Genomic DNA, 24,984 nt, shown 5'->3' with positions numbered 1-24,984 from the left:
AAATAAAAAACCTAACTTAAACTTTTATTCTAAGCAGCTCAGGAGAGCCACCTAGATTGCACCCTTCTCGGCCGGGCACAAAAATCTAACTGAGGCTTGGAGGAGGGTCATAGGGGGAGGAGCCAGTGCACACCACCTGATCCTAAAGCTTTTATTATTGTGCCCTGTCTCCTGCGGAGCCGCTAAACCCCATGGTCCTGACGGAGTCCCCAGCATCCACTTAGGACGTTAGAGAAAATGGTGGAGGATTATATGAGTGACCGCATCCAAGTAGGCACGTCACACAGTCCGTACTTATACTGGCAGGAAAAAGAGGCAATTTGGAGGCCCTTGCACAAACTGGCTTTATTCTACCTAAGTTGTCCTCCCACAAGTGTGTACTCCGAAAGAGTGTTTAGTGCCGCCGCTCACCTTGTCAGCAATCGGCGTACGAGGTTACATCCAGAAAATGTGGAGAAGATGATGTTCATTAAAATGAATTATAATCAATTCCTCCGTGGAGACATTGACCAGCAGCAATTGCCTCCACAAAGTACACAGGGAGCTGAGATGGTGGATTCCAGTGGGGACGAATTGATAATCTGTGAGGAGGGGGATGTACACGGTGATATATCGGAGGATGATGATGAGGTGGACATCTTGCCTCTGTAGAGCCAGTTTGTGCAAGGAGAGATTAATTGCTTCTTTTTTGGTGGGGGTCCAAACCAACCCGTCATTTCAGTCACAGTCGTGTGGCAGACCCTGTCACTGAAATGATGGGTTGGTTAAAGTGTGCATGTCCTGTTTATACAACATAAGGGTGGGTGGGAGGGCCCAAGGACAATTTCATCTTGCACCTCTTTTTTCTTTAATTTTTCTTTGCGTCATGTGCTGTTTGTGGAATGTTTTTTGGAAGGGCCATCCTGCGTGACACTGCAGTGCCACTCCTAGATGGGCCCGGTGTTTGTGTCGGCCACTAGGGTCGCTTATCTTACTCACACAGCTACCTCATTGCGCCTCTTTTTTTCTTTGCGTCATGTGCTGTTTGGGGAGGGTTTTTTGGAAGGGACATCCTGCGTGACACTGCAGTGCCACTCCTAGATGGGCCCGGTGTTTGTGTCGGCCACTAGGGTCGCTTATCTTACTCACACAGCTACCTCATTGCGCCTCTTTTTTTCTTTGCGTCATGTGCTGTTTGGGGAGGGTTTTTTGGAAGGGACATCCTGCGTGACACTGCAGTGCCACTCCTAGATGGGCCCGGTGTTTGTGTCGGCCACTAGGGTCGCTTATCTTACTCACACAGCTACCTCATTGCGCCTCTTTTTTTCTTTGCGTCATGTGCTGTTTGGGGAGGGTTTTTTGGAAGGGACATCCTGCGTGACACTGCAGTGCCACTCCTAGATGGGCCCGGTGTTTGTGTCGGCCACTAGGGTCGCTTATCTTACTCACACAGCTACCTCATTGCGCCTCTTTTTTTCTTTGCGTCATGTGCTGTTTGGGGAGGGTTTTTTGGAAGGGACATCCTGCGTGACACTGCAGTGCCACTCCTAGATGGGCACGGTGTTTGTGTCGGCCACTAGGGTCGCTTAGCTTAGTCATCCAGCGACCTAGGTGCAAATTTTAGGACTAAAAATAATATTGTGAGGTGTGAGGTATTCAGAATAGACTGAAAATGAGTGTAAATTATGGTTTTTGAGGTTAATAATACTTTGGGATCAAAATGACCCCCAAATTCTATGATTTAAGCTGTTTTTTAGTGTTTTTTAAAAAAAACACCCGAATCCAAAACACACCCGAATCCGACAAAAAAAATTCGGTGAGGTTTTGCCAAAACGCGGTCGAACCCAAAACACGGCCGCGGAACCGAACCCAAAACCAAAACCCGAAAAATTTCCGGCGCTCATCTCTACTTATTATTTGAGCATTATCGTATACTTTAACTGAATGTTGAACTTTTATAAATGCCAAGAACTTTGTGGCACAGGACTGAGTTTACATCGTTAGTTAATCATAAAGCAGCTTTTAAAAACCAAATATATTAGCTGGTAAAATCTTTCTCTAATCAGAAAAATAAATCTACAAGTGAGATCTAATATAAAAACACAAAAAGGCATCGGAGAGATGCAGGTCGCAGCCAACAGCAGCTAAACATTTATTCTATAATGTAAAGATGAAAAACAAGATATTTGGAGGCACAAGTAACTAAAGCACAATCGTAAAACAGAGAAACTGAACCCTAAAATGGAAAAATAAAATAATGAGCACAACCAACAGGAAAAATACACACTAGGCAGAAAACATATGCAGTCAATATTGACATATAGTAGTTAGTGTTTTATGCTTAAAAAAAAATTGTCTACATGGATCGAACAGGAACAAAAAAAATTTAAATCACAGCAATCGAAAGGAAAGCACACCAATAAACTGTAGCATATGTGAAAAAGTCCTGCATTTCTACACATAATTTCTATATTTCATATGCTAACAAAATGCAGGGAATAAAAATAAAAAAAAACACCCAGCTATTAACAGGAAAAGTACCACAAACTGCTAGCCATTAACTTTAAAAAGGATCACTAGAAGCCATTGAGGACAATGCAGAATTTTCTAGTTGCCTGACAATTTTCAATAAAAAAAATAAAAAATAAAGACCGGGTCTTTAAACAACAAAAACTGTTAGTAAACTGTAGAGACAATATTCAACAGGGATCCCGACCACTGACCATGCCGACAGCAAGAATCCTGGCTACCAGGGGCTATTCCCACTCATGGGTGTCCATGACACCCATAGAGTGGGAATAGAAACTGTGGCAACCTGCAGCGTGGCGAGCGCGGCGTGCCCGCAAGGGGCTTGCTAGCGCTCACCCCGCTGCTGGCATTCAGGCAGCCAGGATCCTTGTATCGGTATGCTGACCTCCAAAAATCCCATACCCAATGCCCTTCAAGGCTTGCAGTGCAGCATAGTTATGATCTACTTAAGGAGCATTCCCAAAGAACTCCATTATACTGCACCAATCATTGCTGTCAACACTGAAATTAACAAAATCAAGGTGACACTTCTTGGCGCTTCTGGGTATACATCCATTTGATTTAATTATTTTTACATTACTCATGGCAATCTTCTATTACACAAACATATCAGTAGAAAAGTGCGGTGCACAGAAAAATGTGAACAGGTATACATAAATAATTTTTTTTTAGCACAATGCCGAGTAGGTGAAAGGATGGTTCCTCAGTCGCACGGTTTTTGTAGATCGTAGAGTAGGTTCCTCAGTGTGTGGGATTTATTTACTTAACAGCAGCATATAAAAGCTACGACTTCTCCGTGTAAGATCAAAAGTTAAAAGGGTTATACTTTTGATAGCAAAATACCATATTTTGCTACTAAAAGCATTGCCCTTTTAAATTTCAGGTTTAAACACTATGGGAACAGGCACCTTGTATAATAACCCTCTTAGTAAATAAACTTCTGTGACACCAGTGTGTATATGTAACAGCACCAGAGTTCACGGAGGATCAGGAATGGGTCTGAGTTTACCGAGGTCTGGGATTTTGTCCAAGAATGGCCATATTTTTAAAGCGGCAGTTATTTACAAGGCAAAACCTGGTTGGTTTTGCCTTGTAAACAATTGCCGCTTTAAAAATACGGCCTCTCTCAGACAAAGGGGGTCATTCCGAGTTGTTCGCTCGTTGACGATTTTCGCTATGCTGTGATTTGTTGCTAAATGCGCATGGTACGAAGAGCGCATGCGTTAAGTTATTTAACACAAAACTTAGTAGATTTGCTGGTGTTCGTGCAGCGCTTTTTAGTCGCACTGCTGATTGGTGAATGATTGACCGGAAGGGGGCGTTTCTGGGTGGTAACTGAGCGTTTTCCGGGAGTGTGCTAAAAAACGCAGGCGTGTCAGGGAAAAACGCGGAAGTGTCTGGAGAAACGGGGGAGTGGCTGGCCAAACGCAGGGCGTGTTTGTGACGTCAAACCCGGAACTAAATGGACTGAGCTGATCGCAATCTAGGGGGTAAATTTACTAAGGTGGGAGTTCTATGTAAGATGAGATGTTGCCCATAGCAACCAATCAGATTCTACTACTCATTTATCTAGCACCTTCTAGAAGATAATACATGGAATCTGATTGGTTGCTATGGGCAACATCCCATCTTACATAGAACTCCCATAGGAGTAGATCTGAAGCTACTCAGAAACTGCAAGGAAATATTTAGTAGCAATTCTGCTAATCTTTCGTTCGCTATCCTGCTAAGCTAAGATACACTCCCAGAGGGGCGGCGGCCTAGCGTTTGCAATGCTGCTAAAAGCAGCTAGCGAGTGAACAACTCGGAATGAGGGCCAAAATCCTAGACCTCAGTAAACTCAGATGCTACTACATATACCCCTAATTGTCAAACATACAGGAGGAGGAGGGATAGTTTGGGGATCTTATGCTGGATCCCGAGTGGGTGACTTGCAGAGTGATTGGTACCCTGAAAGAAAAAGACTACTACAGTATCTTGCAGCGGCATTCAATACCATCTTATCTACACTTAGTTGGTCATAGGTTCATCCTACTGAAAGATAAAGACCCAAAACACACTATGTCAAAACTACCTTCAATCAAAAAAGCAAGACTATAGGCTTCAAATCATGGAATGACCAGCACAGTCTCTTGACTTAAAAACCCATCAAGATGGTTTGGGACGAACTGGGCAGAATGTTGAAAGCAAAGCAACTTACAAGCATAATACATTTGTTGGAACTTAAGCAAGAGTGTTGAGTAACTTCTCAAACAGTATTTGATTTACACTGTAGAGGAAATGCCACAAGTGTGTTCAAAGGTTATATCCGGAAAAGTTTTGGGAGTCAACAATGATGTAGATTAAAGTTGATTCAACATTTTACGAAAAATAAATAAATCATAGAATAATTGTGTTTATTTGTTCGGCTTTAATCTCATAAATTGGTATGTATATAAGTATAAATTATCAAAATATCATATTCCACATGCAGGTACAAATCATACTTGCCGACATTCTGGCTGCTCTCTGCGGGAGATAGCAGCCAGGTCGGCTCAGCAGGGGGGCAGGGGAGGGCTGTGACGTGGGGAGGAGGTGGACCGGAGGCGGGACGGGGGTGAGACCGGATCAGGACGGGGGCGGATTTACCGTGTCACATCCTTTAAGCCACGCCCCCCGCTCTGTAATGCCGCGATCACCGGCATTACACTGCAGGGGGCGTGGCTATGATGTCGCGATTCAGCAAGAATCGCGTAATCAACTGCCCAGACCGCCCACTTTACACACTAAGTGGGCGGACGGGCAGGGGGACCCCTGATTCCGGGAGACTTGCCTGCTCTTCCGGGGGGCCGGGAGGGTCACCCGATTTTCGAGAGCCTCTCGTCCATTCCGGGAGATTAGGCAAGTATGGTACAAATAACATATGTTTGTATTGGTGTCCAACTGTATGGAATTACAAAGCATACAGATAGAACGTAGCACCAGATAAGCCCCAGCAGGAATCAGTAATATGTTAATATAGCAGGATCATATACAGTATTCACATCTTCACAATGCATATATATCAACATGAGGAAACCTTTTCACATTTGAATTTGCCATATGAAGTGCTATCCTGATTATTTTAATTTGTGTTAAATCCTTACTATCTATTTCCAAATACTTAATTACACCAATGTTCTGATGATAATTATAAAGCTTACCTTGCAGACTGTTTCAATATCCCATGGCAAAATTGTTCTCAAGTCGATCACTTCACAGGACAAGCCAAGTTTTTCTTGGGCAATAGATGCAACCTCACGAATTACATGAAGCTAAAGGAAAGTTATGTACAGAACAATGTCAGCAAGATAAAGTAAATGTATATTAATAAATTGTTACCAAATGCTAAAATACCCTGAACGTACAACAGAGAAACACAATCCAAAGAACGGGAAGATAACAAGTATCCAACTTTTTCCTTTTTTTGTCTGAGTTCCACAACTTTGATTTTGCCATGTTTTCAAAAACCTTGGCCAAAGCTGGAGTTAATGGCTGCATAACAGTTCCAAAATGAGGAAATGTGTCAACACCTCTATGGCCGTTATATTGATGATTTATTCATTATTTGGGATGGGGATGAGTTATCTGCTAATCATTTTGTTTCCACTCTTAACACGAACCCATTTAATTTATCCTTCACATTTACGTTTAATAAGACCCGTGTGGACTTCCTTGATTTGACATTAGAAATAATTAACAATAAAATCGTCACATCCAACTATATTAAATCGGTCAATACGCATTCATACTTACACTATAGAAGTTCACACTATAGACCTTGGAAAACCAACATTCCTAAAGGTCAACTTATGAGGTTACGCCGTAACTGTTCTAATGTTGATACATTTGCATTACAGGCCAGAGAATTAATAGATTCTTTTAGGACTAGAGATTATCCTGAGACACTACTACAACAGGCCTATACAGAGGTCTATAATATGGATAGACAACAACTTCTTCATCCCAAACAATCTAAACATAAAATAGAAAAACAGAATAATCGGGATCTCTCTTTCATCTGCAAATACAATAGATGTGCCCAAGAAATAAAATCCATAGTGTCACGTAATTATAAAATATTAAAACAAGACAATATACTCAGTACTATTCTACCCACCCAACCACAAATTATTTATAGGAAAAACAGGTCGTTAAAAACCATTCTGGCCCCTAGCCACTTAAAAAGTATTAGGGAACCTAGGACCCAGAAGGGTATAGAATGGCTTAGTACAAAACCACTGGGTTTTCATAAATGTGGCTTGACAAGATGTACGATGTGTTCCCATATACAACGTAAGACTGTCTCAATTAATATTCCATCTTTTAATGAGACATATGGATTTAAAACCTTTATGAATTGTGAGACGACCTATGCAATTTATCTGCTAACCTGTAGTTGCGGACTTAATTATATAGGACGCACAACTAGAAAACTACGGGTTCGCTTTATGGAGCACAGAAGAAACATCATAAATAAATGTCAAACTCATAGCGTCTCACGACATTATTTCTTAAAACATATGTCCAATCCTTCTTGTCTATCAGTTACATGTCTTGAACAGATCGCCCCAACCTCCAGGGGGGGCGATAGATTCAAAAAACTCTGTAGTCGTGAAGTATATTGGATGCTGAAATTTAATTCCTTGCATCCGGTTGGTCTAAATGAAACCATGGAATTAAATTCTGTCATTTAGCCATATGGACTTCTTATTTATTTTGCTTTCCTGGGTGTGACCTATCTTTCATATATTATAAGGATGTTATATAAATAAATCATGTTTTTTTTTTGTTTTTGTTTTTTCATTACTGTACAAATCCCTTTCTAACCATGGAGGAATCTCTTTAGATAATTAAATTGATTCTCATATGGAATATTATATTTAATGATATACCAACTATATTTAGCTCTTTCTATTTCTTTCCTACGAATAATATTATCTACATTGTTGAATACTCATATGGATATATGAGTTACTAAGGTAACCGCAATTTCTAACCAATTTCCCTCTATATAGATGTTTATAATATCTCTCTATTGGAGGATAATGCCGATCAGGTGACCTAAACAGTCACATGATCGGGACGCTATACAATCTATGTCATAATCCTTACACTAATTATTTTGGACTCGTTATTAAACAACCCTTTTTGGTATAGTCATGTGTCATATACCATGATCTGAACGATTTACACCTTCATTGTATGCGGATGACGATCGCATGATCTAGATAATAACATGATCGAGACATCATAGAATCACACATATACTTTAAAAATATATATCTGTCTAACAAAGAAATGTTTTTATTACCTGTCATTATTAAGTGTATAGGACCAATGGGTATTCCAATATATATAGATATCTATTGTATTTAGTCATATGATGATATATACAGGAGGCCGGACAAGCTATATGATTAGCCATTGTAAACGTTGATAAGAAGTAGTTAAATACTAGGACACCGGTCCGGTTGTAGGATCGCTCTGTCATAATATCGGACAGGACGTCCCCTCCCTCTCCTTCAGAGATTCGTTACCTAGCAACCAACTTCGTCATATACATGTGACTTATACAATACCTTTCTATTGGAGGACAAGCCGATCACGTGACCTAAATAGTCACATGATCGGGACGCTACACAACTCCTCAACGTCATGAGCTTTATCCTAATTCTTCCGGACTGGTTACTAAGCAACCGACTCTATTATGGTCACGTGTTATATCACATGACCCGAACAAAATACCTCCATTGGATGCAGACGCCGATCACGTGATCTAGACAATCACATGATCGGGACATCATAGAAGCATGCATGCACTTTAAAAGTATATATCTACTTAATAAAGAATCGTTTTTATTATTTCTTGTTATATTAAGTATATGGGACCAGTAGGTATTCCAATATATATAGCATTAGATGAATTTTCCAAAAGGCTTGTATATATAATCTTATGTAATCCATTCATGTGTAATCAATTATTGCCACTCATATCCGGTATAAAAAGGCTCCACTATAGCCACTATTTTACTTGCTCCTGAGGAAGCTGGATTATCCAAACCAGCGAAACGCGTTGAGCTTTTTTATTCATCTGGACATTCAATACCACCATCTCCACTGGCTTTGCTGATACTCTGGTGCATACCATTTGGGACATTTCATTAGCAGCATCCACCTTCCGGATTTAATCCTCCATGCCAAAGAGGACAATTCATCCAGCTACACATCAGGTGGACATTATCTGCTTTCAGGATCACTGGTAAATACCTCACATCTGCAAAATTATCGGCTTTATGCAAAAATAACCGATTAGTGATGGACATCTCCAAGTGATTCCAGTCCCCTTGAGTACTACTAATAGCCAAATGTGGATATATAAATAATTCAGATATTGTGGCAAAATCTATTGACTATTTTATTCACCTTTTATTCTTTTATTTTATAGGATTATACATGTGAAATAAATATGTTTTTTTAATTATAAGCCTTTTGGAACATAGATTGTTTTTTATATTTCATAAGCATGATCAGCCAGCGCTGGTAATCCTTTTTTTGTCATGTACAGAACAATGTCAGCAAGATAAAGTACATGTATATTAATAAATTGTTACCAAATGCTAAAATACCCTGAACGTACAACAGAGAGAAACACAATCCAAAGAACGGGAAGATAACAAGTATCCAACTTTTTCCTTTTTTTGTCTGAGTTCCACAACTTTGATTTTGCCATGTTTTCAAAAACCTTGGCCAAAGCTGGAGTTAATGGCTGCATAACAGTTCCAAAATGAGGAAATGTGTCAACACCTTCCCTGTAGTACATATATTTTTAGAAAAAATAAATATATTTTACTATTCTGGATAATGTACTGTACGTTTACCCCATAACCAGAAAAAAAATCTTATTCAATCTTTATTAGTATTCATCAATAGGACAAAGTCTGCTCCTCCGTTCCTGCGCAATTTAAGAGGAGAGCTGTTTTGCGCACATGTGCAGAATGGATCTACTCTTTTACCTCTGGAAGTGATGTCTCAGACTGAAACAGCCAACATCACTGTAAAATTTGTGCCTCAAAAGGTCGTACAAATAGCTATAATGTTAAACAAAAAAATTGGCGGGGATTGTGATCACTGAGGGGTGGAGGGTGCCACTGGAGTTCCGGGGTATTACAGATGGAGCCATGCTAGTCGTGGCTCCATCTGTGACTAGACATGCCCGCCTAGGCTCACCTAGTCACTGGGAGATCTCCGTCTGGACGGGCGCGCGCGCCCTAATGGAGACGCTCCCCATTCACTTGAAAGGAGAGCGTCTCCATCTGGGCGGGAGCGTGCGCCCAGACAAAGATGCTTACAATGGGAAGCAGCTCCGTGCACTCCTGGCATGACTAGGCGAACGGATCGCCTAGTCACGCCGGGAGGCATGCCTGCGACTAGGCAGGCGTGGCTAAGAAAGACTCCATCTGTATTACAATGGGGACCTATGAATACGGGGGGTAGGGGGTATGGGTGCTAGGGACCTCTAGGGGTATTTTTCATAAAAATATTTAGATTTTAAAATAAATTATTTCTCTAAATTACATTTCTTTTTTTTAAGATTCAACCATTTTTTAGGTCCCTTTTAAAAAGGTTAAGAAAGAGAATTAGATAACGTAATGCCCACAGTGTCAATCAATCACCAGACTTTATTTAACATGCCTGGGAAATAATAGATTCTTTCCTGTTAATATGCTTTCCTTTACTTTTCCATGGCAGCACCACATAGAAACATAGAATTTGTCGGCAGATAAGAACCACTTGGCCCATCTAGTCTGCCCCTTTTTTTTTTTTTTTTTTTACATTATTTTAATCTCTAACCTTATTTGATCCTTATTTCTTTGTAAGGATATCCTTATGTCTATCCCATGCATGTTTAAATTGCTCTACTGTCTTAGCCTCTACCACCTCTGATGGGAGGCTATTCCACTTGTCCACTACCCTTTCTGTGAAATAATTTTTCCACAAATTTCCCCTGAACCTCCCCCCCTCCAGCCTCAGTGCATGTCCTCGTGTCCTATTGCTTCTCTTCATTTGGAGAATGTTTCCCTCCTGGACTTTGTTAAAACCCTTGATATATTTGAAAGTTTCTATCATGTCCCCCCTTTCCCCTTCTCTGCTCCAAACTATACATATTGAGATTTCTTAGTCTTTCTGGGTATGTTTTGTGATGTAGGCCATGCACCATTTTAGTTGCCCTCCTTTGTACAGTTTCTAATGTATTAATATCCTTTTGCAGATATGGCCTCCAGAACTGAATACAGTATTCTAGATGAGGCCGTACCAATGACCTATACAGTGGCATTATTACTTCTTTCTTTCTGCTGCTGATTCCTCTCCCAATGCAGCCAAGCATCTGACTCGCCTTCCTCATTGCCTTGTTACATTGCTTACCTGCCTTTAAGTCATCTAAAATAGTGACTCCTAGATCCCTTTCCTCCTCAGTAGTTTCCAGTATAGTGCCATTAATACTATATTTAGCTTAAGGATTTTTGAGAACCAAGTGCATGATTTTGCATTTTTTGGCATTAAACTGTAATTGCCACACTCTTGACCATTCCTCTAGTCTACCTAGATCCTCAATCATTTGTTTTACCCCACCTGGTGTGTCTACCCTGTTGCATACCTTTGTGTCATCTGCAAAAAGGCATACTTTCCCTTTAATGCCGTTTGCAATATCACCAATAAAGATATTAAAAAGCACTAGTCCAAGTACAGATCCCTGGGGTACTCCACTGGTAACATTTCCCTCTGGGTATTTTCCTCATTAAGGGTAGAGACAGGAAAGAACAAAAAAAAAAAAAAAAAAAAAGACACCAGCCACTCCCCTTCTGGCCTCTGTCTTTCGTTTTCCAAGCTCAAAATATAAACACAATATAGTTAATACAAACAAAAATAATACACATAAAATGAAAAAAAAAAAAACCCTCGGGTGAGAATATATGTGCTGCCATGGAAGAGTAAAGGATAGCATATTAACAGGTAGGAATCTGATATTTCCTTTACCTCCCCCCCTGGCAGCACCATCTCTGGGTTATACCCAAGCAATTACATCACTGGGTGGGCCAAATTATATATACATTTTTTTTTTTTTTTCATATCACAGCACTAAGAATTTTTCTTCCAAATTTAGCGTCTGCATATCAATTCTATAATGTTTTTGCAAATGTATGCACTGAGGCCCAACCTGCGGCCTTACAGAGTTCATCAATCGATGCAAATTCCTTTTCTGCCCAAGACGTTGCCATTGCCCTTATAAAGTGTGCTTTCAGACCTCTGGGCAAGTCCAACTTTTTAATTTTGTACGCTTCAATTATACAAGACTTAATCCACCTTGCAATAGTAGCTTTTGACGCAACTTCTCCTTTGTTTCTCCCTTCCATTAACACAGTCGCTTAGACTTTCTAATTGCAGCCAACCTATCCACATAGATCCTAAGTACTCTAACAAGATCTAATTTATTACAGTTCTCTTTCCCTTCTCATTTTTTGGCCTCGGCAAAACGAAGGTAGAACTATTTCCTGATTTATATGGAAATTAGAAACGACTTTAGGAAGGAACTGGGGATTTGTACGCAATACGACTTTGTCCTCAAAAAAATTGACAAACGGTTGCTCTACCCAGAGAGTGTCACGATCCGGGTTACTGGACGCCATTATCTACCTTTCAGGCGTCTCCTGAGGCTGGCTCAGCGTTCCAGGGCCGGGTCTCAGTCGTGCTGCTGATATCCTCACTTCACATCTCCTTTCCGTCAGTCCGCAGGCGCTTTCACAGTGAACTCATATAGTGAGAATGGCGTTTACAGCCCTCCGCGGCCTCCGCCGCCATTTCTGCACTTCCAGTACTCAGATGGGTCTGCGTGGCGTCTCCTGCCCGCTGCGGCCTCTGCCGCCATCTCTATGATTCAAATGCGAAAACAAGCCTGCATGGTGTCTCCTGCCCGCTGCGGCCTCTGCCACCATCTCTGTGAATCAAGTGTGCAAATTGGCATCCGCTGCCCTCTGCGGCCTCCGCCGTCATTACTGTAATTCCTCACATGGTTCAACAAGCTAGATTTCCCTCCAAATGCTAGTATGGGTGCAGCCATGTTGGTTTCAGTCACATGACACTATCTCCACCAATCCGCTGCATTGCTGGATTCTGCCTGATTGACCATCCAATCCCTGCAATGCTGCAGGTATAAAGGTCCAGTTCCCGAACCAGGAAGTTGTCAGTGCTTTGGTTGTCAACCCAGTGTTACCAGTCTCCTTGCTTGTGGTTGTTTGCTATTTCAGGTATTCCAGCTCCTGCTTCCAACTCCAGTAGAGACCCGCACCAGTTTAACATCAAGTGGTGCAGCCTGACTCCACAGTGTCCTTACATTGCCCTCTACAATTGGCAGTGCCCAAACACGGGGCTTCCAGCAGCAAGCTTCCAGCGGTGTTCGGTCTTCAGACATAACCGGTGCTCCGTCATCGAATACCAGCAATCATTGGTGCTCCGCCATGGAATACCAGCAATCATCGGTGCTCTGTCACCGTCTTCTTAATTCAAACAATCTCTAGCATCACCAGTGCATCTAGCTATTCTCCAGCTACATTGGATCATCAAGCACTCCATTCATCTCATCATTCAGTCCGGTTCCGTCCAGCCTACCCAGCAACTAACTCACCTCACAGTCAGTACTACCAGCTTCCAGAGGACCACCTGCTGGTCAGTTCCTGTACTCTTTCCAGCACTCAGCACCTGGGTGTCGGTTAAGGACATTCCATCTCCTAAGTCTGCCTAGACGGATACCTATCATTACCACACCCAGTACCATCTGCATCTCTGTTGTATTTACAGGAACTGTGTATTGCATATTCTTTTACCACATCTGACGTTGCTGTTGATGTACCACCTGAACAGTGCTTGAATAAAACTTTTAACCTTACTCCTGTTGTCGTGGTCACGCCTTCGGGCTGGGATACTGCATGTCTAAGAGTCCCATACTACCGCCCAGATTTAATTATACCTCAGCCCCTGCAACGGAGGCTTCCTCCCGTCAGCTCCAGCCCTCAGTTGTGACAGAGAGCTTGCAGTTCAGAGACCCTCCTTGCTGATGTAATGGCCACCAGGAAAACAACTTTCCACGTCAGCAATTTAAACAAAACTTCTTGCAATGGTTCAAATGGAGAGTCTGTCAGCACATTCAGAACTAGATTTAAGTCCCATAGTGCCAAAGGTGAACAAAACACCGGTCTCACCGTCTTTGCTGCCTGTACAAACCGCATTATATACTTATTAGCTGCGATATCTTTGTCCAGCATAGCTCCTAGGGTCGAAATATGCACTTTCAAAGAGCATACAGACAGCTTTGTTTCCAGACACATTTGCAAAAAATTAAGTATTACAGGAATGTCATCCATATTACTATTTCTCTTTACACCAGAAAATATATTTTTTCAAAATCCTGTAATACGTCTTACAAGTGGACAATTTTCTGGCCTTAAGCAGCGTTATCATCACTTTGTTGGCAAAACCTAGCTGCTTCAAGGTTCTGGTTTCTATAGCCATGCTATCAGGTTCCATCACTTGTGCTGAGGCTTTTATACATGACCTTGAGACAGCAAGTCGGAAGCTGCTGGCAACTTCCAGGGCCTGCTTACCGCCAAGCGCAGGACTTTCGGGAACCATGCCCGTCTTGGCCAGTATGGTAACTGTCACCTTCTTCTTTTGTATTTTTCTCAAAAGTTTTGGAATGAGGGGTAAAGGAGGAAACACATATGCCAGGGACATATCCCATGTGGCTGTGAGAGCATCTAGCTGAGCCGCCTGAGGTTCCCGGTACCTGGAAAATAAATTTTGAACATTTCTGTTGTGAGCTGTGGCCATCAGGTCCACCTGAGGCAGACCCCATTTTTCTACTATCATCATGAATACTTCATTGCTTAACTCCCACTCCCCAGGGAGGATGGTATGTCTGCTCAGAAAATCTGCCACCTCATTTTCCTTCCCGGCTATGAACACTGCCACGATGCTTAACATATTTAGTTCTGCCCACTCTAAGAGACGTCTCACTTCTTCCATCATACAAATGCTTTTCGTTCCTCCTTGGTGATTTATGTAGGCCACCACAGCCCTGTTGTCTGATTTTATCACCAGGTCTTTGCCGCTCAGGATACTATGAAGGCGCTGACAAGCTATAAAAACCACTCTCATCTCCCTTATGTTTGAGTGAGAAGACGAAAACTCCACCGGCCAGATTCATTGAATCAGCTCCTGCCCGTAAACGGCCCCCCCAGCCTGATCGACTGGCATCTGTAGTGACTATCACTTGCTGGACCACACGGAAATATTTCCCTCTTTCCAACCTCTGAGTGTTTAACCACTTTGCACTTCTTGATAAAACGATTTGTTGCGTCATTATTTTTCTGTTCTGTTCCATTGGGTCAAGAAGCATCTTTGCAGACCCCTCATATGTAGTCTCGACCAAGGAATTGTATCCAATGCTGCTGACATGAGACCCAAACTTTTTAAACAATCACCTGACATTACGTTGGGTTCTCTTAATATTCCCCGCAATTGCTTCATCAGCTTCTCTTCTCTTAGTTAACTTCACTACTATAGACTCTGTATTTATGTGAACTCAGATATTTTATTTGCTTCGTAGGAGTCAACTAACTCTTTTCTGAATTTATCAGCCATTCATGTTCCTTTAGACACTCCAACACCTCCGTTGTATTCTGCTTCGCTTCTAGCTCTCCATTTGCTGCTATTAGAATATCGTCTAGGTATGGCCAAATCATGATACCTTTTTGCCTTAGCTTTGCAATGACTACTACTAGAACTTTTGTGAAAGTCCTTGGAGAACTGGCTAGGCCGAACGGTAAAGCTCTGAACTGGTAACTTTTCCCTAAAATATGGAACCTGAGAAACTTTTGGTGTCCGAAAATGGGAACATGAAGATATGTGTCTTTTAGATCGATGGACGTCATGAACGGCCCTTGACTCAGATCTGGGAGGATCGATTTTATGGACTCCATTTTTTTACATTTTTGGCCTGACTGTTGCGACGTCTTAAGTCCAATATAAGTTCTGAAGCTTTCTTTATCACGAAAAACCTGGAATACCCCCTCCCCCCCTCGGTTTTCCTTGTATGGTGGAACCTCCACAACAACTTTTTGATCTATCATTGTTTGCAGACTGAGCCTCAAGGCCTGCCATTCTAACCAATCCTCTGGAACCGGAGAGCTTAGAAAATAATCTCCCGGTTGCCTTATGAGCTCTGGCTTGTAACTACTTGTGATTATCTCCAATACCCACTTGTCTGTGGTAGCGTTTTCCCATACTTCTTTGAATTTCAGCAATCTTCCACCTACAGCCTCCGGCTCCTTTCTACTGGCATCATTGGGAAAACTGACGAAAAAATGTTTTGTTATCCTTTCCTCACTGGCCACGAAAATTAGAATGAGAACTACCCCACTGTCCTTTTCTAAAACTTCTTCCTGGCCGATAGGCCCTGTAATCTCTGTATTCCTGAGACTGCGATTTTGAAGATTTAGTAAAGAAAGCTTTTCTAGACCCTCTATCCTGTGGCAACCATACTGACTTGCCACCTAAAATCTTATTAATTATTTCATCCAACTTCTGACCAAAAAGGTAATCTCCTTGGAAAGGCAAAGAAAGAAGCTTATTTTTTGACTGCACGTCAACAGCCCAGGGTCTTAACCACAAAGCTCTTCTTACTACAGCTGCAGTAGCACCAGCTCTGGCCGTTAACTTCACTGCACCCATTGATGCATCACACAAGAACTCCACAGCAAGTTGAAAATCTTGAATTGACTTCAACAACTCAGCCCTTTTAATGCCATCTAGCACATGTTTCCAGATTATGACACCATCCACGCAAAACTGTAGTGGTTACCGCCATAGCTGCTGCTGGTTTCATAGCAGGCCCTAACAAAGAATGCTGCTCAGACCCATTTCTATCCGCCTATCCATAGGATCTTTAAATATGTTAGCATCTTCCAACGGCAACGCAGTTCTTCTTAGAAATCCTCGCAATTGCTGCATCCACCTTTGGAGATTCCTCCCATTTCAGCACCTCTTCCTGCTGAAACGTTACAGTTTACTTATTCTTACTGGTACCGACACCCTTTTATCCGGATGCCTCCACTCCTCCGAAACAACATCCTTAAGAGCCTGAGATAAAGGAAAAACTTTCCCTTTCTTCTTTGCCTCTTTAAACAATAAATCTTGCAGCATCATCTCCTGCTGTGACTCCTCGATATTCAGAGACCGATGAATTAATACTATCAAATTATTAACCAAGTCAGGACTAAAGTCCCCTTCTGCTTGTGAAACAACAAATTCCTCCTCTGACTCCGAATTGTCAGACAATGCAAATATCTCATCCACCTCCGAAACTTCAGAATTATCACTTAACGCTGCTCTGGACCTTTTGATTGATGCTCTATTAAGGTCCTCCTTAGTAACAAATGTATCCGACAATGCCGTTTTGAACATGTTAACAAATTCCGACATTTGAGAAGAACGCATAAGCTGCTGAGACACTTTACAATCTTCACACACATTTCCTGTTCCTTTGTCTGATAAAGGTTTGTCACATACTGAACACTTGGCTGCATGTAGCTTTTTATATTTAGCCTTGGCTTCCACTTTATCCTTAGTGGTCTCTGACCTACCAACAAAAATAAATATCCAAAGAAAAAATCCTCACTAGCTATTCCATTTAAGCACACACCAGTAAATACATAAAAAAGAAATCCAGTGGCTTACCCCGATTTTTTGGGGCATGCTGTTTATCCTCTTCATAACAGCACACTGTTTGACCATACTGCAGCCCTTTTATATGTATTCCTTTAAAACAGGGATGGGGAACCTTCGGCTCTCCAGCTGATGTTGAACTATACATCCCAGCATGCCCTGCAACAGTTTTAGCATGGCCGAATAGCAAAACTGTAGCAAGGCACGCTGGTATGTGTAGTTCAACAACAGCTGGAGGACCGAAGGTTCCCCCATCCCTGCTTTAAAAGGTCTTTGCAATGTACAGGACTCCAGGTAAAGAACAGGCTCCCACATATAAACCTCCTATGGGCAGTCACAGACACTGCTCTGTGACAAAGCACACCTCTCCTGCGGTACTTTCAATTTATATGCCCAGCAGACTTTTCAGCGCCTAAACAGCGCCAGCCCCATACAAATAGTGTGCTTTCAATACTTTGACTGTGCCGCCCGGCATCCTCTCACAGCCGTACAGCCGGCTCCAGCTTGTAGCTTCCGCTTCCTGAGACGTCCACCCGCTCTGCCCCACGGATGAACCCAGGCCACCGCTGCTCCTGGCCGCCAGAGTATGTGGGGAACGGCCTGCAGCATACTGCGCTCGCTCCCTCAGCGCACTGAGGCCGGCTTCACATATCCCTCTCCCTACCAGACGGCCGCAGCGGCGGCGGGGAGGACACGCTGAACAGGGTAAGTCTACACACTGGTGTGCACTCTGCCTGCTACCCAGGAAAGAAGAAAAAAAGACAGAGGCCAGAAGGGGAGTGGCTTATATAGGGCTGGTGTCTTTTTTCTTCTTTTTTGTCTCTGCCCTTAATGAGGAAAATAACCAGAGGTGGTGCTGCCATGCGGGGAGGTAAAGGAAATATGTTTTTCTTTTCAGGGCAGATATGTACACATTTTTTTTTTATTTCTATTGCGCCACAACAGTTCCGTAGTGCCATACATAGACAAATATCTCTAAAGTGAAATGGGCGACACAAAGAGGTTGTATAGAGCACAGCAGTGTGATTGATAAAGGAGGTAGAGTGGTAGGCCACAGTGAAAAGGTGGGTTTTTAAGGCCACTTAAAGGCTTGGAGGCAAGGTAAAAATCGAGATAGATTGTGGGAGGGTATTCCAGAGGTTGGGAGCAACATGGGAGCAGCGCTGAAAGCGGGATCAAGAGGAAGTGATCGGGGAGGAAGCGGTCAATGGTTAGGCAGAGATGATGCTGGAAATGTTGAGGGTGGTTGAGGGCTTTGTGAGTGTGAGGAGTTTCAATGCGAGTTGGTACAGTATAGGGGAGCCAATGGAAAAAGACTTACAGAGTGGCCAGCAGAAGTGGAATGGTGAATGAGGAAAATAAGACAGGCAGTGGAGTTGAGGATCCACTGAAGAGTAGCGGGACAAAGGAGGGGTAGGCCTGAGAACAAAAGGTTACATTAATTTATGCAGAAGAAAAGGCAGTGGGAGACAGCACACTTTTAGACGCAGGAGAGGGAGATGTTATTAAAAGATTGAGATGGGTGTGGGAGACAAAAAAAACAACAACCAATGAATTTGAAAGAAGTTACATTTCAGGTACAATAGGGGATGGCCAGCAGACATTTTAAAATATGGGAAGGCAAAAAAGCTGAGAGGTCAGAAGAGGAGATGTAAAGTTGGATTTCATCAGCATATAGGTGGTGTTGGAGGAGCTGATGAGCACACCAAGGGAAGAGGAATAGAGGGAGAAAAGAAGGGTACCAAGGTTAGAAACTTGGGGAACACAAACAGGATGGTGGAGAATGTGGAAGACAGAGAATGTATGACATACTTAAATGAAAGAGCACTAGATAAGTTCTGGAACAAATGCAATGAAAAGATAACCGGAAATAATAAAGATAAACAAAAATGAAAGCAATGGCATCTTATTTGTAAGTTTAAAGTTGCACTAATTCAGAGTAACATGTTACAATTGATGGGCTCACTGGAAAATAGGCACATGCCACGTTTACATGGATTTAACATTTTTGATGTCATCAAGTAGCTTCTGCCATCTAGCATTTATTCCACTATCTTCTAACATAGTGGCATGTGTTTATTTCTCACCAGCAGCAAAATACAAATCCCTGGCATGGTATTTAATTGTTTTATAAAAAAAGTTATTTGTGGAATGTGCCTCTTTTCCACTGAACGCCTCAATTTAGAATGAGTGCATAACTTCCACCCCAACATGCTCATACGGTGGCAGGAAAGGAGATGAGGAAAAAACAGAGAATAGCAAAGTTAATTTAATAAACTACAAATGATCTTATTGGTAGTACGATGCACAGGACAACGAGCAAACACATTTATATTGTAATATATTTGCTTATAACATCATAAGGTTGAAACCACATCTGTAAAGATTTGAAAAAGGCTTTTTCAATAAATACATGTTTCTAGAAAGCTAAAACTAAGGTATAGAATGTTTACAAAAGAAAAACACATACAAACATATGGGACACAGAATCTTTGGGAAAACAAAAAACCATTCAAAAACTGCAAACATACTAACCTGGGTACCCCAAGAGACCAGAGTAACATCATTTCCTTCTTGAATCACCTCAGCCTGAGATAAGGGGATGTAATACGGTTCCACAGGAACTTGCTCAACTAGAATATAGCACACAAAGATTTTAAGTTTTAAATATGATGTTATAAGTTGAAACATCTGAAACTAACTTGTACAATAGTTGCCATCATTTCATGCTCAGTGTTTTCCTTGTCATATGATAAGGAACATTTGCCAAACATGAACATTGGTGACACTATAAAAATACATTTTACATCCATACAAATGTATGTTTGTTTTTTCAGAAATTGACATAAACATGGCAACTTTAAAAAACAATGCAAAATAAGCCAGAGCACAAATAGTAGTATACTGACTAACACAGACGGGCAAATGTATTAAGCTTGGATAAGTGATAAAACAGTGATAAAGCAGTGATAAGTGCAAGGTGATAACGCATCAGCCAATCAGCTCCAATACGTAAATTGATAGTTAGGAGCTGATTGACTGGTGCGTTATCAACTTGCACTTATCATTGCTTTATCACTTCTCCAGGCTTAATACATTTGTACCAGACTTACCAAAGTGCAATATGTCAGAACTCTCCCATCCCATTCTTTCACACAAAGATAATCAAATTGTATCTTTGTAATTCCTAAAAACACCAGTTTACCAGACATGGAGGCAGATGTACTAAGGACCCTATTCAGGTTGGATCGCAAAATTTGAAAAAAACCTCAATCCGGCCCATTATCAAATGGCTGCGCATGTGTAGCATTCGTATTGCACGTGTGTACCCGCGATTAGCTTCAACACAATTGCATTTTGACTGACAGTAAGCCAGCGTTTATGGGAGGAAACGCACTTTGTGGGCGTGTTTGTAAAAACGTACACATAGCAAGGCGTTTTTTGGGTGGGTCTCTGACATCAGAGATGACCACTTCCAGCCTCTTGCGTATGCCGAATTGTAGACAATATTGCCTGGCGCAGATGGAAAAACTCTTTGACGTTCCGGTATTTGCGTATAGTTATGTGCTCACATCGCGCACTGCAATGCATTCACAATTTCTGCAACTGGCGATTTTTCTCTATTTCTGGGCGGCAACTATTTGATCGCAGCAACTGCTTTCTAGCGAGATTAGCGATCCAACCTGAATACGGTCCTAAGTCTTGAAGAGAGATAAAATGGAGAGAGAGAAATTACCAACCAATCAGCTCCTGTAATTTTTCAAACGCAGCCTGTAATACGGCAGTTAGAAGCTGATTGGGTGGTACTTTATCTCTTCCCACTTTATCATTCTCGATCAGTATCTTGCTTAACTGCTTAATCCAATTCAGTAACTGGCATTACTTTACTGACCCAAAGCTAGAGAAGCAGTAGTAAGTTTGGGGTCCCCACATCTAACTTCTGTATACCAAAAATAGAAACACAACAGGCTACCGTCATTGTCCAATTCAGGTGTTTTCAACACCTGTCATCAAGTAATCATTTATCAAATTTCCCCTAATAGCCCTCATTTATATCACCTTTCAAGCGGTGATGAAAAAATATTTTAGTAAAAAAAAAATCCACCAGGGCAAATGAGCAAAGTAGGGTCATTTAACACATTGTCTGGAAAAGCTTTTCATGGGAATGCTGTCGCTGTAGAGCGTTGGTGATGGACATAGCATCCGTCGGGACTTGTGAAACAGGGAGAATCTCTAAATGCAGTGAATATTCTTTATCCTTTTGTTAAATAGACTGCAAGATGTGCAATTCTGTCTGTATCCCTGTTACATGTATCTAAGATATAATATGCACACAACTTGCACAAGACGCTGCAAAAACTTTACCCATGCATTTTTAATCTCCCTTATTGACTACTGTAATTCCCTTATTTCACCCCAAACATCTATTTTGAATGTAGTGGCTAGACTAATTTTCCTTGAAAAACATCCGTCTATTGCTCTTCCACTCTGCAGTACTTACAAAGGCTGTCTGTATTTTAACAAACATAAAACAGCGAAATTCTACTAATATGCAAAGCCAATAACCAAACTTCATCAACATGCATCTTTTCTCTTGTCGCAACATATCTCCCACCTATCAAAAATCTCCCAATTACACCAACCTACTCTGAGTAGCTCTGCCACATTCATTATCTGCTCCGAAATCCATTTTACAGAATTTTTTCCCTCCCTCATATAAGACTTTCCCCTTACCGCCAAACCTACAAGCATTCCTTCTAAAGAAACCAAATTCCCAAACCATCTTCTTAATCTTCCAAGGCAATTCTGTACAATACAGCCACTCTACATAGTGTTTTAGAGAATAAACCTGTTTATATGAACTAACAGCCCCATTAAGCAGCATTCCCTTCCCTCATGAAATAAGACTTCCTCTGCATCTAAAAACGCGCCAAGTTTTAGAGCCATTTGTCTAAGCTTCCCCATTACCACCAGTCTACCACCTTCAAACATTCATTCTCCTTTAACAGTCAAAAACACTATGATTATCCACATATAAGTACTACTCCTAATTACTATCTGGCCATAAGTATGCAATAAGTGGCACTTCACCTGATTTATCAAGCCCCTATTTCCCTATAGATTGTAAACTATCAACGCCCACTTACTACTTTGTCTGTCAGTCAGTATAGTGCGTTTTTATTTCCTGTGCTTGTTCCAAATTGTGATGTGAGCATGCTGGGGCTATACAAATGTTATTATTGTTGTTGTTATTATTATTATTAATACTACAGTTTGCCAACTCTTTCATTATAATCAACTGGTTTAATTAAAAAATATATATATATGTCTATTATACACAGGAATCCAAACCTATACCCCATATATAAAAGGTGAGTACACATTTGTGCGACGGCCAAACATCCAGGTGAATTCCCTCCGGCCCTGAGCCAGCGATGCTTGGCCAAACACACCAGACAAAACGATACGGTCCAACCTTCATTCGCATAGCACTAGGTTGCTAGCGATCTCTTCAATCAGCCCTGATGAATCCTTCCAGGATTCGGCTGCAAGGTGATTGAAAGCGGCAGCCAGTGCGCAGACAAGATGAACGTGGCAGCTGCATCCATCTCTGAATCGCCCCCATAATGTGTATATTTTAGAATACAGGTTGAGTATCCCATATCCAAATATTCCGAAATACGGAATATTCCGAAATACGGACTTTTTTGAGTGAGAGTGAGATAGTGAAACCTTTGTTTTTTGATGGCTCAATGTACACAAACTTTGTTTAATACACACAGTTATTAATAATATTGTATTAAATGACCTTCAGGCTGTGTATATAAGGTGTATATGAAACATAAATGAAATGTGTGAATGTAGACACACTTTGTTTAATGCACAAAGTTATAAAAAATATTGGCTAAAATGACCTTCAGGCTGTGTGTTTAGGGTGTATATGAAACATAAATGCATTCTGTGCTTAGACTTAGGTCCCATCACCATGATATCTCATTATGGTATGCAATTATTCCAAAATACGGAAAAATCTGATATCCAAAATACCTCTGGTCCCAAGCATTTTGGATAAGGGATACTCAACCTGTATCTTATTTACCACTTTTCACAGGTGCTTTCTGATTGATAGAATTTTATTCCTACCCCTATACATAAAATAAAAGTTTGAAAAGTGGTAAATAAGATATTTATAAACACACAGATAATTATATCCAGAATAGGTAGTAGTGAATATAGGCCCTCATTCAGCATGGGTCGGAGATGCGTTGCATTCGCATCCAAATATTCCGAAATACAAAATATTCCGAATTACGGATTTTTTTTAGAGAGAGTGAGAAAGTGAAACCTTTGTTTTCTGATGGCTCAATGTCCACAAACTTTGTTTAAAACACAAAGTTATTAAAAATATTGTATTAAATGACCTTCAGGCTGTGTGTACAAGGTGTATATGAAACATAAATGAATTGTGTGAATGTATACACACTTTGTTTAATGCACAAAGTTATTAAAAATATTGTCTGAAATTACCATCAGGCTGTGTGTATAAGATGTATATGAAACATAAATGCATTCTGTGCTTAGACTTGGGTCCCATCGCCATGATAACTCATTATGGTATGCAATTATTCCAAAATACGGAAAAATCTGATATCCAAAATTCTTCCGGTCTCAAGCATTTTGGATAAGGGATACTCAACCTGTATAGCAGCAGCCTCTGTACTACTTACACACTGGGACAGGACTCAGGAGGACTCTGTATGTCTCTATCTCTAGACACAAATGGTTTAGCTGCATAACAGTTTACACAAGACTCAGACACCCAAACAGGGAAGAGGAGAAGCTGGGATCTCTGTGTCACTTACAGCTCTCTCCACCCTCCTATCTCTCCTCTGGTCGGAAAGCTCTGTCGGTAGCTCATGAAACACAATACTGCCTGCACTGCATACTGGCTTGATCGCATTCTGGGGGTAATTCTGAGTTGATCGCAGCAGCAAGTTTGTTAGCAGTTGGGCAAAACCATGTGCACTGCAGGGGGGGGGCAGATATAACATGTGCAGAGAGAGTTAGATTTGGGTGGGGTGTGTTCAAACTGTAATCTAAATTGCAGTGTAAAAATAAAGCAGTCATTATTTACCTTGCACAGAAACAATATAACCCACCCAAATCTAACTCTCTCTGCAAATGTTATATCTGCCTCTCCCCCCCCCCTTCCCTGCAGTGCACATGGTTTTGCCCAAATGCTAACAAACTTGCTGCTGCGATCAACTCAGAATTACTCCCTCTGGCTGCTAGTTCTGCAGGCTAAAAGGGAAAGCTAGTGATGTCTGTGTGCTCTGGCCGGGGTGCACCCTGACAAAGCGGGGCCCGGGGTACAGTATGCCCTGCATCCACCCCTTAATCTGCCTATTCTCAGGCCAGCAGAGGTGTGAAGGATCACAGTTGATAAAGCGGTAGCTGTGACTGATAAGACCAGCAACCGCCGCCTGTGCCATGTTGTAGAAGGGTGATTCTTTTGAGGGGGTGTAGTATGTGTTGCCGGCGGTCGGAATCCCGACCGCCTGCATACCAACAGCTGGTGAGCGCAAATGAGCTCCTTGCGGGCTCGCTGCGCTCACCATGCTGCGGGTACGGTGGCGAGCTACGTGCGCCACGCTATCTATTCTCCCTCCAGGGAGG

The 24,984-nt window shown here is 41.6% G+C and overlaps 1 protein-coding gene across 2 annotated transcripts in view; it reads right to left on the bottom strand.

Annotated features, from left to right (window-relative positions):
• BCKDHB (branched chain keto acid dehydrogenase E1 subunit beta) overlaps positions 1 to 24,984 on the bottom strand; it is a 398,626-nt gene that overhangs the window by 152,502 nt on the left and 221,140 nt on the right. For both annotated transcript variants that reach the window (XM_063916876.1, XM_063916877.1), the window contains exons 7-8: positions 19,843 to 19,940; positions 5,691 to 5,801 (exon numbers count right to left, since the gene is read on the bottom strand). In XM_063916876.1, the coding sequence (XP_063772946.1) occupies positions 5,691 to 5,801; positions 19,843 to 19,940 (209 nt within the window). The remainder of the gene's footprint in view (positions 1 to 5,690; positions 5,802 to 19,842; positions 19,941 to 24,984) is intronic.

Source organism: Pseudophryne corroboree, chromosome 4 (genome assembly GCF_028390025.1).
Source record: "Pseudophryne corroboree isolate aPseCor3 chromosome 4, aPseCor3.hap2, whole genome shotgun sequence".
In the NCBI taxonomy this organism is placed as follows: domain Eukaryota; kingdom Metazoa; phylum Chordata; class Amphibia; order Anura; family Myobatrachidae; genus Pseudophryne; species Pseudophryne corroboree.
Note: the sequence above shows the minus strand (reverse complement) of the source record. Positions and strands in the feature narration are given on the sequence as shown.